General features: G+C 34.5%; 1 protein-coding gene and 1 long non-coding RNA gene across 4 annotated transcripts; one reads left to right on the top strand and one right to left on the bottom strand.

Annotated features, from left to right (window-relative positions):
- Positions 1 to 464: 464 nt before the first annotated feature.
- LOC145587499 (uncharacterized) lies at positions 465 to 6,253 on the bottom strand. 3 transcript variants are annotated; one of them, XR_014101275.1, is made up of 3 exons: positions 5,952 to 6,253; positions 5,736 to 5,817; positions 465 to 1,481 (listed from the first exon to the last, which is right to left on the bottom strand). It is a non-coding gene; the product is annotated as an uncharacterized LOC145587499 (long non-coding RNA). The 3 variants fall into 3 exon arrangements; XR_014101277.1 differs by having other exon boundaries at positions 5,957 to 6,253; XR_014101276.1 differs by lacking the exons at positions 5,736 to 5,817; positions 5,952 to 6,253 and adding an exon at positions 2,564 to 2,688.
- A 3,076-nt stretch (positions 6,254 to 9,329) lies between these two features.
- Positions 9,330 to 15,858, top strand: LOC145588568 (uncharacterized). The gene is made up of 13 exons (XM_081645202.1): positions 9,330 to 9,343; positions 9,769 to 9,961; positions 10,039 to 10,131; positions 10,218 to 10,320; positions 10,414 to 10,518; positions 10,619 to 10,689; positions 10,801 to 10,930; positions 12,102 to 12,174; positions 13,229 to 13,420; positions 14,168 to 14,285; positions 14,720 to 14,938; positions 15,011 to 15,118; positions 15,584 to 15,858. The coding sequence occupies exons 1-12, from the start codon at positions 9,330 to 9,332 to the stop codon at positions 15,056 to 15,058; spliced, it is 1,359 nt and encodes a 452-aa protein (XP_081501328.1). The 3' UTR covers positions 15,059 to 15,118; positions 15,584 to 15,858.
- Positions 15,859 to 15,900: the final 42 nt, after the last annotated feature.

Below are 15,900 nucleotides of genomic sequence, written 5' to 3'. Positions count from 1 at the left end.
CTGCCACAATGCTGCTGTTGCTGCAGTGCTGCTGCAACACAGATGTTGCTGCAGTGGTGCTGCCGCAACGCTGCTCGCTGTTACTGCTATGGTGTTGCCGCAATGCAGTTGCTGCTGTGGTGCTGCCGCAACGCTGCTGTTCCTGCTGCAGTGCTGCCGCAACGCTGCTGTTGCTGCTACAGTGCTGCCACAACACTGTTGTTGCTGCTGCTACTCTGTGCTGCAATAGTTTTAGGAGCTTTTTCCATGTGTAGCAGTGTATTCACTAAGCTTAATGCGTGATATCTGATATGTAGACGATTTACATTGCAAGTATAGGAAGCATACATTATTATTAATGTCAAATTTCTCCAATTAACAAAGAACAAACATGCATTACATATCAAACCATTTAGCATTCATTAGAAAAAAATGCTAATTATGACTCGATACATGGAGAGGTGATTGCCCCTAAATTTGACAAATTTAACAACCGTGAGTTTATATTATTTCAAATTGTAGCTATCAAGATTTCAGTAAAAAATATGAACATTCAAGTCACACTTTTGTAAACTATATTTTTCAGATTGGTACTACACGTTAAGTTTATAGCCCAAAAATGTCATAGCTAACAATTATTTACACATTTAAACCCACAATATAATCTTGGTTGCAAAAAGAACCTTCTGAATCAAATTGCCTAAGATAAACTTATCAATCTCACCTATAACTTGTTCAACTTCATTTAGAGTGAACATACTCTTCCAACCAACTTCCCATGTTATGCTCTTGAACTCCAAATCTTGATCTAGTATAACATAGAGATCGTCGAAGGGAAACTCATCATTTACCGGCCTTGAATAGAGTCTTAGGTTCTCAATTCCATTGCATACTTCCTCCAACAGTCGGTCCAAGGAGAAATAACTTTGTAATTTTGCTGTGAAGATGCGCGGAAGAAGCAGGTGGCATGCTTGTAGGAGCTAAAACCCACATAAATACCCCCAAAGTTAAGCAAAAAGTCGTCCAACATTTTGAAACAAAATCAATTTTCCCAAATTCACTACCTAAAATTGGCTTAATCAATTGTTCAATACAGCAAAAACAACAGTTCCTTCATCTGGGTATTTAAAATCAAGAACAAAGAAATGAACACAATAGAAAACCGAGGAAATGTTACCATTTGGAGCCTTTAATGATTGCAAAGAAATATTAAAGATACCGGGAAACACACTGTTGTCAGCAACTTCAAATTGGTCATTTTCAGCCTCAAATTCAACTTCCATATTTTTCTGGTTTGAGGGTTCCTGAGATGCTCTTTTCTGAGTGGTTTGCATTGCCGGAGTCTTCCTTGCATCAGTTCCTTCCACCGCTCTAGTCCTTGTAATATAGCGAGTTCTTGTGGCCGTGGTCCAGGGAGCATAAGATGAGTTAATTGCTGATCTTTCAGGGAATCCCTGGGTTTCAGATTCTAGTTTTGCCAAAAATTCAGCCAGCCCATCAACCTACACCAATGAATTAATTAGATTCAATTAAAAATACTACATTGAATTGCAATAAAATCCCTTCCACAATCTGGACATCATAAAATATATGTCATGTATTACTATTGTATTATGTACAAACGAAATTATATGTTAATCAATAAAATGAGCAACAAAATCAGTAATTGAGTAGTAAGCTTAAAAATGAGTAAATTGCTAAATTACTTGTTCATGCTCCTTTCCAATAATATCAACTGAATAAACCATTGTTATAAAAAAAAATTAAAAAAATAAAATAAAATAAAGACGAAATGATCTCATAAAATCAAACTAATCTCATGAGAAAATGTTAAAATTTTGATGTATAGATCTTCATATTATATAGCCTCACTAAAACTTCAATATCAAAGCAAGCTATAAACCAAAAACTTCCAGATGAGGATACTGTAAAATTTTGTTAAAATGGAAAGTGGAAAATTCTTTTCCAAATTAAAGTATCAATATTAAAGCATACATTCTACAGGATTCTAAATCAAATTCTCAATTATAAATTCATTAACAATGCCCTTATATCTTGGGACAATCTAAAGGGTATAAATTTACATGAATATAAGTATATAACAAGAGTCATTTATTGATTTATAATCACTTATCAGCCTACGGAATGACATGAGTACACTGCCAATACACAAGCTTCGATTCTTCACCTAACAGTAACTTAAATAAAACATAATAACTCCATAAATATTACAATACCTCAGCATTGTAGAGAAGAAAACAAAATATAATTTTGATAATTATAGAGAGGAGTCGGCAATTGGCAACTAAATAGCAAGATTGTGCTATAACCACATCCCATCAAATTGAAAAGGCAGTCAGCTTGATAGTTACGACATCATTAAATCAAGGTTCAACAAAAAATCCTAATGCTTTTCAATTTCGATCATCCTAAAATAACTGGATTATCAAACAATAATCAAAATACACAACTAAACACAGCAGTAACATGAAAAAAAATCACAACCCAGATCCAATTATTAATCAAAAACTAAAATTAATTCAAAACCCAAAGGTAATTATACAGAAAAAGGGTGAGAAAGTACCAATTTCAAACAATAGCTGAATAATCCACCAATGTAAACCGTAAATTGACTATGCTAACATCAATATAACAACAATGTGAAAATGAACTGTTAAATGTTTTTATTTTTTTTAAAAGTGGGAAAACCACAGAAACCCTAGAAAAATTAAACTTTATTGTAATATCCCGTATTTTCATACGTTTTTTTCTAATATATTAATTATTATTTTATAAAAAGGGAATTTTAGTAAATTAACTTACTATTTGAATTTTGGAGCCAAAATGATATTTGAATTTTGGCGCCAAAAATATTTTGAAACCAAATTATTATTTTTATATTTTGGATAAGATTTATTATCCATTTATTTTATCTTAAAAATCGGATTATTTTTATATTTCGGATATTTTAATTATAGCAAAAAACTATATTTTATTAATTAATTGAAAGGTCCGAAAATTCCCAAACAGTAGCTAGGAATTTCGGATTTTCTATATATAGAAAATCTTATTTTCTTTATTGGTGAATAATTGGTATTTATTTATTTAATTAATTATTTTATACAATAAATATTATTTACACAATTATTTTAATTCCTAAAAACTAGCAAAATAACTTTCTAAATTACTATAAGGAGGTCCGAAAGTTTGAGCTAAGGAAGCTCAATATTTTCGGCCCTCTTGGGTGATTTTTGGGAGAATTATTTTGGTAATTTATATTTTTAATTATCTCCTTAAAATCTCTCATTTTCCTTAATTCTATTTTTCCATCTCCTAAATATTTGATCATCATATTTTCCTACCTTTTATTTCCTTTGATTATTCCCCAAGTATCTCCATTGTCTTATTATTTTTCATGACAACACACCTTCCATATTTTTATTATGCACAATCACCTTAATATCAAAACTCTCCGTATTTATTTAGGGCTTTTTGTCAAAAACTACCCAATAAAACCCATATTTTGCGAGAAACTACCTAATAAAAAAATGTTGTAATAAACTTCCTAGTAAAGATAAAATGTTAAAAAACTACCTAAGAAAAGGTAAAATGTTGTAAAATACTACCTATACCAGATTTCCACCGTTGATTGACCTCAAAACACTCCCAAAACCACCGCTTTCGTTTCCAAAATTAACACAACTTGCTTGAAATCGTCTCCACCACATCTAAACCACCTTTCAACCCCAAAACCACCATCCCAAAGCACTAATCTACCCTCACTAACTCGGAATATCCTCTCACCATCCCGAAAATAACCTTACTACCTTGAAAACTAACCTTCACGGTGGTTTCGGGCGTGTTTTAAGGTGGATCAGTGTCGTCAAATTAAGTCAACGGTGGAATTTTGGTCAAAGGTAGTATCTTTCAACATTTTATCTTTTATTAGGTACTTTCTTACAACATTTTTTTTATTAGGTAGTTTTTCACAAAATTTAGGCTTTATTAGGTAGTTTCTTACAAAAATTCCATTTATTTATTCACTTCTCCAAGTATTTCCATAACTCTTCTTACCAAAATTCTTCCTACATTTTCCTACCATAATTCATGCCTATACTAGCCTATAAATACCCCTTTATTTAATGACTAAACACTCACACAAATTCTCTTAGTTCTATCTCATTTTCTTCTCTTCTTTTCTTTTCTTTTCTTTTCCTTTTCTCCTCCTTTTGTGCGCCACCACCACCGGCCACCTTGACCACATACGGCTGCCACCAGAAACCGTCGCCAACCACCACCGGCGCCGCCAGCCGCCACCGCCGGCCACCCTTGCGGCCACCTCTCCTCCTCTTTTCCTTTGGTTTTCTATCTTTTCTTCTTCTCTTCTCTTATTTAATTAATTATAATTATTATGGGGGATTTATTAAAATTATTGTGACTAGTTTTAATTAAATAAAATCAGATTTTTAATGATTTTTATAAGAAAATAATTTAAAAGGTTCATGTACACATAGTTGGGGGTTTTTAATTTAATTGTTGTGATTATTTGTTAACCTTATATTGATTAAGGTTATATTTATTTGTAAGGTGTGTGCAATCAAGGTTCTTGAGTTCTTTTGTGTGGTTTTGCTAAGCAAGGATCGAGGTACGTTTAGGTAGCTAGACACCTTTGAAAGTGATTGAATTGAATAGCATGTTTTATGTGATTTTATTTGTGATTGATTTTGATTAAATTAGGGTTTATGAAATAAAGCATATTTAATTAATTGGTTTTAATAAACAATTGGAGTATTGATTTTTATATCATGTTTTGAAAGAATTGAATTATTTATCATGTTTTAAAGACTTGATTTTGAAAGTATGTTGAAATTAATTAAAAAGGAGCTTGAGATATTTATTGGAAATTATGATTTAAAGAGGTTATTGATTATTTAAAAAGCTTTACAAGCATGTTTATTATATTAATCCTACTATGCGGATTCGTTGAAGACTATGGACTTTATATGACCTAATCTTTCTCCAAGAATAGCCTTGAAATAGTAGGAGACTAGCTTGACGGTTGTGCACACTTAGAGAGGAAATTGGGTTAATAAATCATTCTTATTATCAAGTTTTGATGAATTAATGGATTTTAATAATCATTCTTATTGAATTATTGAGTTATTGAAATTATATTTGAGTATTGAGAATTGGTTTTAAATCATGAGTATTGGAATTTATTGGAAATTGGTTTGGAAAGAATGTTTGCAAATAAAGTATCTTGCACTTATCGTACTTAACATATTTTGCTAATTCGTATTTTCTACCTGTTTTGGTTTGCCCTGTTTACCTTAATGGTAAGCAGTGTTGACTAATTTCAGGTGAAGTCAATATGTAAGCATTTGGAGTCCCGGGAATGTCTTCATCTAGATTAGGAATCTCGGTTCTTGTGTTTTAATTATGAGTACTATGACAATGGTTACTATTTATGGGTTATTTAATAAAAGAGTATTGAAGTTTCCGCTGCAAAGTATTGGTTTTATTTAGTAAGTTTGGTGGCCTTGCGTAATCACGGGGCGGTAATACGCCTAAGTCTATCTCTACGGTATAATTATACGTATTTTTCTAGTATTTCCGTAGAGGGAGATTTGGGGATGTTACTTTTATTATTTTAACAATCAAATTAATCAAGAAGTTTAAAACCCTATATATGAAAGAGAAAAAAAGAACAAAACTACCTCATGATATTAGACGACTAAAAAGGATGAATATCTTACCTCATGAAGCTGCTTTAATAGAGGAGATAAAACCTTTCAACGGATCGGAGAACTCGGATTATGCTTCAATGGAGGATCCTAACTGTGTATGTTAACCAGGAAAAGACAATAATTCATAACACAAAATACAAAATTAACACAAAAATACCTAAAAGAAACATATAAATTCACCAAAAAAAAAAAATCAAAAAATCGTCGAAAAAATTACATAATTACCTGACCTTTAACCTTGAGATTGATGTGAGTAGAGTGATTAGGAGCAGGCTTCTCATTCTCATTAAACGTGAACCCAGAAGAAAAAAATTAAAAAAAAACCCACAAATGATGAAACAACAACAATAGATGAAGATGATGATGAAGAATCGAATTAGGGTACGACAAATGAGCAACACCCTTGAGAAGATTTCTAAGGCTCGAGAACCCTTAAGAAGTTGAAAAAGAAAGCTCTGAACCAGAGTCGGAGGAAGAGAGAGAGGACGTGGATTGGCTCGATTTCGATGGATGAGAAAGACCGTGAAGTGCAGAGGAGAGAGACTGAGTGTATAGGTAAAAGGAAAACACAGGAGAAAAAGGACCAACCATGTGCTGCACATGCAATTTTTGGAGGGCAAATCAGGGAACACACTGTAGATAAGGAAAAGCAAGGCAAAATTTAGGGGTAATATAGGCAGTACACTGTTCATAAGGAGACATTTTTTTAGTGTCTTGGTGCTTTTATAGATTAAGGATAATCACAAACCGGTCAACAAAAATCAACGACCTAATAGTCTAGGTAACCTAACACGTGTCAAGTGGTGTTTGGTCCAAAAAAAAGCCACTCGCACACAACTACTAGCAGTGGCCAACCCAACCCCCAACAAAATCAGGCCCCCCTCCCTCCCTCAAAACCACCATAACCAAATCCCCAACCTTGAAACCGCCACCCATAACTGCAAAACCACACATAACAAAAACCCCCGATCGACCCCAAAATCTTCCCCCTCCCCTCCCGGGTCCACCCCCGAAACCACCTATAACACTAATCCCAAGCCCCGAAATCACCTCTAGGGGGATCTCCCATTCTAAGATCCCCTAACTGTTCTCCTCTTAATTATTCTCCATCGTCCATTCTTATATCATATAAGACGTTCTCCTAACAATTTCTTCAAAGTCAACTTCAACGGTTTGGTTCACAGTAACTTAGCAACTTCAAGAGTCATCATTAGAGGTGCCCTTATCAAGTTCAACATCAACAACACCAAAGTATTCATAGTAAAATCTACAACTCATGTTAAAATGAGTATGTCCAACTACTTCAGTGTAGCATTCAAAATAAACATTCAAATTGAAGTTAATACCAATTATTCATCAACTCAGTAAAAAGACATTTTGGTAGTCTCTTGGTAGATCGAGTATATTATTATTTATTAGACACTCGTTTGTCGCTCACTCAATTTCACAATAAAGTATCCTATACATGCATCTATCAAGAGACAAGTCGTGCAATAAATTGGATCGCTGATGTAGGACACTTTGTTTTTGATAGTATGGATATTAATATTTGTAATTACTATAGCTTATTTGTAATCCCCTCGTAAGAAACTTTTCACTACTCCGTATTATTTTTCTTCCATTTTTTTAAAAAAAGCCTCAGCTATTAGCTAAGGCCCGTTCCCTTTACCTTTTTTTTTTAAAAAAAAAGAATAATAAAAATAAGTTTGCTTGAGTAATAATAAGTTCAATACTATAAAAATAATTTCAGTTCAGTAACAATGAGTAAGTTAAATAAGAAATATAATATACTATCTTCATTTCATATTATTTGCAACGATTAAACATTTTCTAATCACACTTATGTCAAATCGTTACAAATGTTATGAAATGAAGGTTGTATAACTGTTAAAAATTATTTCACTTTAATAAAATTAAGAAAGTTTGACTTTTGATACCTCAAAAATAGCCTCTGCTGACTTTGGATGCCCATCTAAAATTTTATATTATTTTGATACCTATTAAAGTTACAAAACCTAGATTTTGGTACAACTTAACAGAATCTGTTAGGGTTCCGTTAAGTGAGGCCCATTATCTAATTAATTAATGATTTAATTTATTTTTTAAAAAAATTTCTTAAAAAAACCCAGCCATTGCCACCCCTCCCCCCTCTTCTCCCTCCCCGTGCCGGCTGTCGATGCCCAAACGTTCCCCCGGCGTCGGTGCCGACAACCCCACCCCCTCCCTTTCCCTTTTCCAATCTCAGTCGCAAGAGCAGCGAAGCCCTCACCGAAACCCCTGTTTTCCCCCTTCCCCCAAACCCTACTGCAACCACCACCAAAACCCCTCCCGCACTCCAATAATTTCGAATTGCTGCTTTCCCTACCCCAAATTCCTAGCGGCTAGGGTTTTCGATGGTGGGGGATGAGCGTTTGGGGTTTTTCGGGAGTGAGTGAGGTGAATTAAGGGAGTTTCGAGTGGTGGTGGTGGTGGCGGCTGGAGTGTGCAAGAGTCGGCGCTGGTTGTGGTGACTAGGACATGTTCCTGGCCACAGTGGCTGGACTTCGGCCTAGCCGCGGCGGCAGGTTGCTGTGGTGAATGGGTTGCGTGCCTGGTTGCTGCAACGACAGATCGACAGTGACACCGACAGGCTGATTTGGTTTTCGGGGTGGCTGGAAGATGGTTTTCGAGGTTGCCAGCTTTTGACACGGGGATGGAGGGGGGGCTAAGGGGTAGCTGGAGGGTAGCAGGATTATGGTTGGGCCCCACTAACGGAAACCGTAACCGTTTTTAGACACAGGTACCAAAAACTATACTTTTAGAATTTGATAGGTAACAATATAAAATAAAATTTTAGATGAGTAATTAAAGACAACAGAGACCATTTTCAAGATACCAAAAGCCAAAATTTTTAAAATTAATTATTCAGTTCATTAAATTAAGTAAAGTTAATTGGTGAAGAGAAGAGGCTTTTGTACAAAGCTTTCAAAACACACTAGTAAAAAGTTGGCGCTCACATCCCCTATTCTTCGCGCTTTCTAAAACCCCCAAATTTTGTCAGTTGCTCTCTGCGACACTCCGAAAACAGCAAAAGGGAGAGAAAGAGAACAAAAACGAGCCTCAAAATTTGAAGATGGCCACCAAATTCGACGATCTTCTGACTTCCGAATTCGATGATATACCCTTATTTACCGTTAAAAAAAAGGTTTTTATTTCGATTTTCAATTTCTTTTTTAGTTTTATTTTATCTCGATGATTGGAAACACTTAATATTCATTGTAATGTATTATTTCTCTTAAATTTCGCCGAATTTGGTTCAATTGTCAAATTTCTGGTATGTTTTGCAGATACTAGGGTTTTAATTTCACTGTTCAATTTTTAATTTCTCATGGTCTAAAATAGAAATGTGACGAATTATTTAGGAATGGTAATAAAGACTGGAGTTTGGATTTTTCGGGCTTTATGTTACAAATTTTAGTTAATTTCTTATTAGTTGAAAGTTTTGTTAAGCAATTAAGTATTACTCCGTATTTGGGAAATGTTTTTTAATTTAATTTTATTTATTTATTTATTTTTAAAGTTCTATTGTAATGGTGTTTTTGTTATCATAATGTTACAAGGACAATGTCGGTTTTACTGTAAGTTCGTTGTCTGATAGATGGATTGAATATTCGGAAATGCCCCCATTCGACGCCTAGATACGAGCTTCATGTTGTTGTTGTTCAGTTTATGTCATGGATGTTAGTATGTTTAAGGGGTGGTAGCTTGAGTATTATGTATTGTTAATCCGATTTTGTATGTGTTTGGTCGTTTATGAGTATTGTTGTATCATTTTATCAGTTTTCGATTGTGAAGTGCATGTGAAATTTGATTGTTACTATGCCTTAATAACAATGTGTTACTATGTACACAAACTTTGTCATTATAAATATGGTTTATGCTTACTTTGTCGTGGCATTAGCTTGTACCTTAGCAAGGGTTTTTGGGACCATTGTTTAATTATACAACTCCAACAGGCTCAATGAAATTGTCTCGTGTTTTATGTGTTTTTGGAAATATTCAGGAAAAAAGGAATTATTGGCTTGGATGATCTTTTCAATGATCACAAGAAGGAGCAACTGAAAAAAAAGAAGGGAAAGCTTAAGACTTCAAAGACTAGGAAATTTTGTGTCTCAGATGATGAGGATGATGCTGTTGCTGCTGCTAATGAGACTGAAAATAAACTTACTGAAGCTCTTCATGATTTTAAGAAGACGGTATGTTGAGCAGTTTTGTTTTGTTTTCATTTTCTTCCTATTAGTAAACTTACCTGTATTTAAACTGGCCTATTTAGATATGTGAAGTTGACGGGCATGATGGTGCTTTAAACGATATTGGGCGGGAAGACACTACCTCAAGTTGGGGGCTGCATGTTTTTGGAACTCAGGTTCTTCTATATTTTACTGAACTCTGTCATGCTATGGGCCTAAGATTGGTTTTATATCTGACGAGAAAACTAATACTTTCCTGCAGAGAACTCCATCACCCTTGGTTGTTCCTCACTTAGAAGGTTGCTTGCTGCTACAGAGTTCTGTGAACAATGTACTCGATGAGTTGTTGGATAGTTCACAGATGGGTACTAATTTGTTGCACTCTTCACTGCTACTTTGTAAAGTTGCATTGCATCTGCTTCCAACGTGTTCTTATTAATTTTAGATGTACTTTACAGGAGCGACATTTCTTGAAGGATTACTCTTAAATGGCTGGGTTTCAAAATTGATTATAACCCGTGGCTATCTGGAAGAATCAATAGCAAAATGGACCATTAATTTATGTTAGTACACATTTCTGGATTTCTGGTTATGTGTGCCTATTGATTTCCATTTTTCCAGGGATGACATGCTCTTGTTCATTTACATTTTCTTTGTCTCCAGTGTTATACTCTTCGGATGAATCACTAATGGCTTCTGCTTGTGACTTTTGGTGTACTATTTTTTGCAACAAGGTTAGCTGGTCATAGAGTAGAAACTGAACAAAGTATGCTCTATTTTGTCCCATTAAGATACAATCCATTGCTTCGGTTTTAAGATTACTAGTTCTTATGTTTCCATTTTAGGCTGATGCACCTGTAGTTAAGATTGAATGGCTCCCTGGCTTTGTGGAACTCAACAGAGCTCTTGAAACCTTTGGATTTCAGCTGCATTCATCAACAAAAGTCTTGTCTCCTGTAGATTCAACTCTTGACAGTAAGTAATCTAGCTCCGAGTATATTTATTAATGCTGAAGCAACCCTACTGGCTACCCTACTTTTTTCTGCTTCTGATACAATATAATTTGGTTATAATGTATGCATGCTTTGTACAATTTGTTATGTTCCACAAAATGTTGCTTTGTCATCCTTTGTTGGATGCTATTTTATACAGTATATATGTATGAAACTACCTATTGTGGGGCTTATTAATTTATTGAGCTTGGCTCATAACACCACTATTTTATGATGAATTTTTCCTCTGAGAGTATTATATAACTGGATGTAAACACTCCTAAAGCCTAGATGACGCAATTGTTTGCTTATTACAGGGATCTTTCAATAATACACTATATTTCTTTGCCTGATTTGATGGCTTATTAGGCCTTGTAACATCTATATGCTGTATGTTTTTTTCATGTAGCTCCATTAACTTTCTTATTCTCTTTAGTTGTTGACTTCTATTTAGCATTGTTCATTTGCTGAATACTATGAACCCTTTTCTCATGCTGAGGATGAAACCCTTTTCTCATGCTGAGGATGAAACCCTTTTCTCATGCCTTCCCCTATATATACGTGTGTGGTGCGCCCGCGCTTATTTTTTTTTTCCACTATTCCCTTTGTTTTGTAATAATCACAACCCTTTCCTTTTACATTTGTTTCATAATAATTGTAATACTTCATTATTTGGTAATGTTCCCCCTCCCCTTTCTAAAATTATTTCTCTCTTACAAACTTTATATTATAAAAACTCCCCTTAGGCCCCACCTTATAACTCTCCTAAAACTGTGTAATGCTTAGTGTTGCAATTATTACAAAATAGAGGGAGTTAAATTTAGTCTCAGCTCTTATTCACACTTTGGTCAACACCGCTGTGTTATGATCCTTTCCTCCTATTGATTGCCAAGAGTCCGACTTCATCTCTTCGTCTGCAGGGATGAAACTTGGTTGTAGTTGTCTCTGTGTGGGCATGTGATGCATTTTAAGATTTTATTACCTACTGATAATTTTAGAGTCTCTTATGTTTTCTATCATGTCAGGGACTTGAGCATTGAGCTCCCAAAAATTCGTTACAAATAATCAGCATAGACTTGCTTCTAGAAAGAGTAGAATTACTTACTTTATGATATGGTGATCTTTTTTCTAACAAGATATTGCTTTTTTAGCAGGTTCTAAACAAAGAGGGCCACCAACTAACATCAGAACATGGATCAAATTTGCAGATGCTTGCTTTCAAGTAAGGTATGCAATTGTATGAATTTCAGAGGTTATTGACTTGTGATATTGACATGGGATGGGGCTTAGTTATCAGCATTAAGAACCTGTATAATTTTGTTTTTTGGTTTTTGCTTGCATATAAGTTCGATACATAGGCAGAACTATAGGAAAAGGGGATCTAGTAAAGGTTCTTATTATTTGAGTAGACTAAGGTAGATATTAGAAGACAGAGTTATTAGAGGATGAAAAAGCCACGTTGTTCATGAGGAATCACAGAGGAAGAGACTCATTAGAATATGAATATTATGTTAGAGGAGAGTTGAGAGATAGAAATTGATGAAAGTACTCCCAAGTCCCAACAGATTTATTTTCAAACCAAGGCAGCATAGCTTTATTGTCTGAAAACGGCTGTCTTTGACTTGGAATTTTACATTATTAAATGTAATTTTAGTGTGAAGTAGAGGGATGGTCCATGATGTGTAGATCAAATTGTCTATAATTTTAAGAGTATGATTGGATGTAAGCAACTCCTCATTATTTGCTACAGTTAGAAGCCTTATTCTATATGCTATGGTAAATTCCTAGAAGAAAAAGGCAATAGATAGAAATTAAAAAAAAAAAAAAAAAATGCAGAATACCTTTGATGTTCCAAATTATATGTAGGTGTTTATGGGGAGGAGGGGCGGGGGGTTACCAGTTAGTCAAATTTTCATTTTAGGCTTACTCAGTAGGTCTTGTATTAATAGTGTCCTGTGTTTTCTGCTGGATAAAAAGTGCTGTTTCCAATTATCCTACCAGTCAAACTGGGGAGAGGTATTTTGGCACTCCCTTATGAGAAGTGAGGATTAGGAAATGGTGCTCTTACATAGAGAATTGTATTACGAATATGAGACTACAGAATTCAATTGTCACTATTTGGTGTTTTGGTATTGTTATGCTCACCAATCACTAGTTGATTTTTTCTTCATTAAAATTTCTAGTCTGCTGAAAACGAAAAAGTGCCCTGTGAACTAAAACTGATTAGATTATACCTTTTGATTATCTGTGTATTAACTATATCCGAACCTTTAACCTGCAGGAGTAGATATTTGGTATTGTCAAGACGAGAAGCAGAAGAACTCACAGGAATACTTATCTGTCTGTTTCTGGAAAGGCAATTACTAGGCTTAAGTGGAGTCTTACATGATTGCTTGCTATCAGCTATTAACTTTTTTGAGGAGAAAGAATGGGATAGCAGCTGTGAGAAAGTAGCAAAATCGATTGCAGACAGGTAGTGTTATACTTTCTTCATATATATATAAAAAAAATTCTTAAATTGAGTTTTGAGTTCCATTCATCCCAACCATAGATTATTTAGAGTTTTCTCTTGCTGATATTGCATAGTTACAGAGCTATACTTTCTCTTTTTATGGAGTAATATTTTTAGTGCCATGTAGAATGCATTTCCTGTAAGACTGGGGCATATACATGTTTGTCTATTTTTTGTTTTGTGTAAATTGATAGCACTGCACAACTAAATTAATCATCTATGAAAGGATAGTTTGGATCTCTGTACTTCATCTATGTTGCAAAATGATGTTTTTGCCTTTTTTTTTTTTTTTTAGGTTTGGTCTGACTTTTTTGTTGTTGTTGTTGGCGGGGTCAAGAAATTTCATCTATGAACACATATTTCGCTTGAGAAGAAAAATTCTAATACTGGATACATGTCTAGATGAATATAAAATTGAAAAGAAAACAAGCTGTAAAGGCAAAATTAGAAAGTTCTGGTGAGAGAATGAAAGGAGAGATGAATTTTAGGTTGAAGATTATAGTTTTGGACTTGAGGCTTTGTGGGCAAGGCCTTTCTGGGACGGGCTAGGTCTTTGTGTTAAATTTTCTTCCTAGAGATAAGCATCTCTTTTGAAGCAACCCTTGTAAGTTAGTTTTACTTTCTTTGTTGTTTGAATGCTTTATTGAAATGTCTCGTACTCATCTTATAGTGAATAATATCAGTCTCTTTTGTTAAATCTGTATGCAGAGTACCTAGAGATTTAAACTGCTTGAGGGCAGTGGATAGTATTTCAGGAGTTGATACTCGCAGCAAGCAACTCAGAAGTGTTGTAGCTTTTCAATTCCTCACAACTTGTTATGCTGAGGTAGGTGATTTGTCATCTGAGGATCAAAATCTTCTTGTGTGGATAAATATTAGTAGGATATATTCTTATGCTTCATAGTTTTTGTTTAGTTGTCAAAAAACTCAAAAACTCTGTCAAGTTTATATTTTCTGCCTCAATAACTTTGTCCCATGATGAGTGAACAATCATGAACATTAATTTTAAATATTAGGAAATCGATGTAAAATAAATAGTATTTTAAAGGAGGTTATAGTTTGCTTCTAGAATATAAGGCAAAGCTGAAACATCTATTTCATTGAAATTTCTAATTTATCAGTTCATCGCCTGTGCAAAAATACAAGGGACCCTTTTGTGTGTGTGAAGCTTTGACTACATATATGTGTGTGTCCGCTCACTTAGCTTTCACTTGTGTAGTTAATGTGGTATAATTTCACATGCCTGTTGTTCTGTCACAGCTGACAGATGCAAAGGGTCTCCTGAAATTTCTGCTGTCAAGTAATTTGAAAGAAAAGAGCTGTAATCTTTTCAAGATATACCTGTGCTTAGTTCTTACTGAAAATTGGCTACTTTTTGGCACTGTATCCGAACCTCGGGTCAATGAGCTGTGGAGCAGCTTCATCCGCAAGTGTTCTATCCAAATTTCCAATACCAATTTTAGGCCTTTTGCTCAAGAGGTTTGTAATTCAGATCTGCAATTCTTACTTTGTCTTTTCTTGGACTAACTTAATACATCTCTCTGTGGGCAGATTCGTAACAGAGCTTCTTATCTTCAGCATAGCACAATCAGAGACTGATGGTTTTCGCATTTTATGAAGATAGTTAAAGCTTATATATATTGCACATATTAATATCCGGTAATGGAACCTCCAATCTAACTGCTTTTCAGCCTTTTCTGCTATCCTTGTTTAAGTATTTATAAGATTCTATATGATGCTATCTTAGGTATTTGCAACTCTTAATAAAGTGTAATTGCTCATCTACCTAGTTGAAATCTCAACTCTTACGACTAATGTCTTGTACTAAGTGGCTGTGTTTACATTATACATTTTCTCCTGTACACCACAGGTCGTTCATACTGGCTTCTTTCCTACCATGTTTGCTGCCTTTTTTCATTTGGGAGATGGGAGATGTTTTGGTCTACTATGTGTTGTCTGTGTGCTCCATTCCTACCCCCTCCCGGGCAATGCCCAATGCTTCATTTGGTGGTGCTTAACTTCTGTTACAATAATATACTTTATCATGTGAATGATTAGTTAGTAGTGGTAATTGGGTAGTAAAATATTGTCTGATTCTAAATTTCTTTTTCGCAAAATTTACAGTTTGGACGATGCCTGGACCAATGGTAGGCGAAACTGATGCAAGATATTGACGATCTGAGTCAAGCTATTGCTCATCAGTGCCTTCAAATTTTTCTTCTTTAATCTTATCGGTTGAAAAGCACTTGAGCTAAATTTTTTGTAGGATAGTCCAGCACCAGGCCTCTCTTTAACAACTTTGTGATTTTGAATCCTCTCGTGTACAAATGAATTGAATGCTCTACATAATTTGCTTATTAAGTTATCATTATCATCAACAATCTAAATTTTTATTTGGTTTTCTACGTAATGTTCTTGATTTTACGAATTTTAAGTTGTAC

This window comes from Chenopodium album, chromosome 17 (assembly GCF_948465745.1).
Source record: "Chenopodium album chromosome 17, dcCheAlbu1.1, whole genome shotgun sequence".
NCBI lineage: Eukaryota > Viridiplantae > Streptophyta > Magnoliopsida > Caryophyllales > Amaranthaceae > Chenopodium > Chenopodium album.
The sequence above is the reverse complement of the archived record's forward strand: the minus strand, read 5'-3'. Positions and strand labels throughout refer to the sequence as shown.

Excerpts from the sequence above, each read along its gene's own strand:
- LOC145588568 (XM_081645202.1), top strand. Across the intron at positions 9,962-10,038 it reads TTCATGATTTTAAGAAGACG|ATATGTGAAGTTGACGGGCA; the intron begins GTATGTTGAGCA and ends TGGCCTATTTAG. Across the intron at positions 14,286-14,719 it reads TCACAACTTGTTATGCTGAG|CTGACAGATGCAAAGGGTCT; the intron begins GTAGGTGATTTG and ends GTTCTGTCACAG.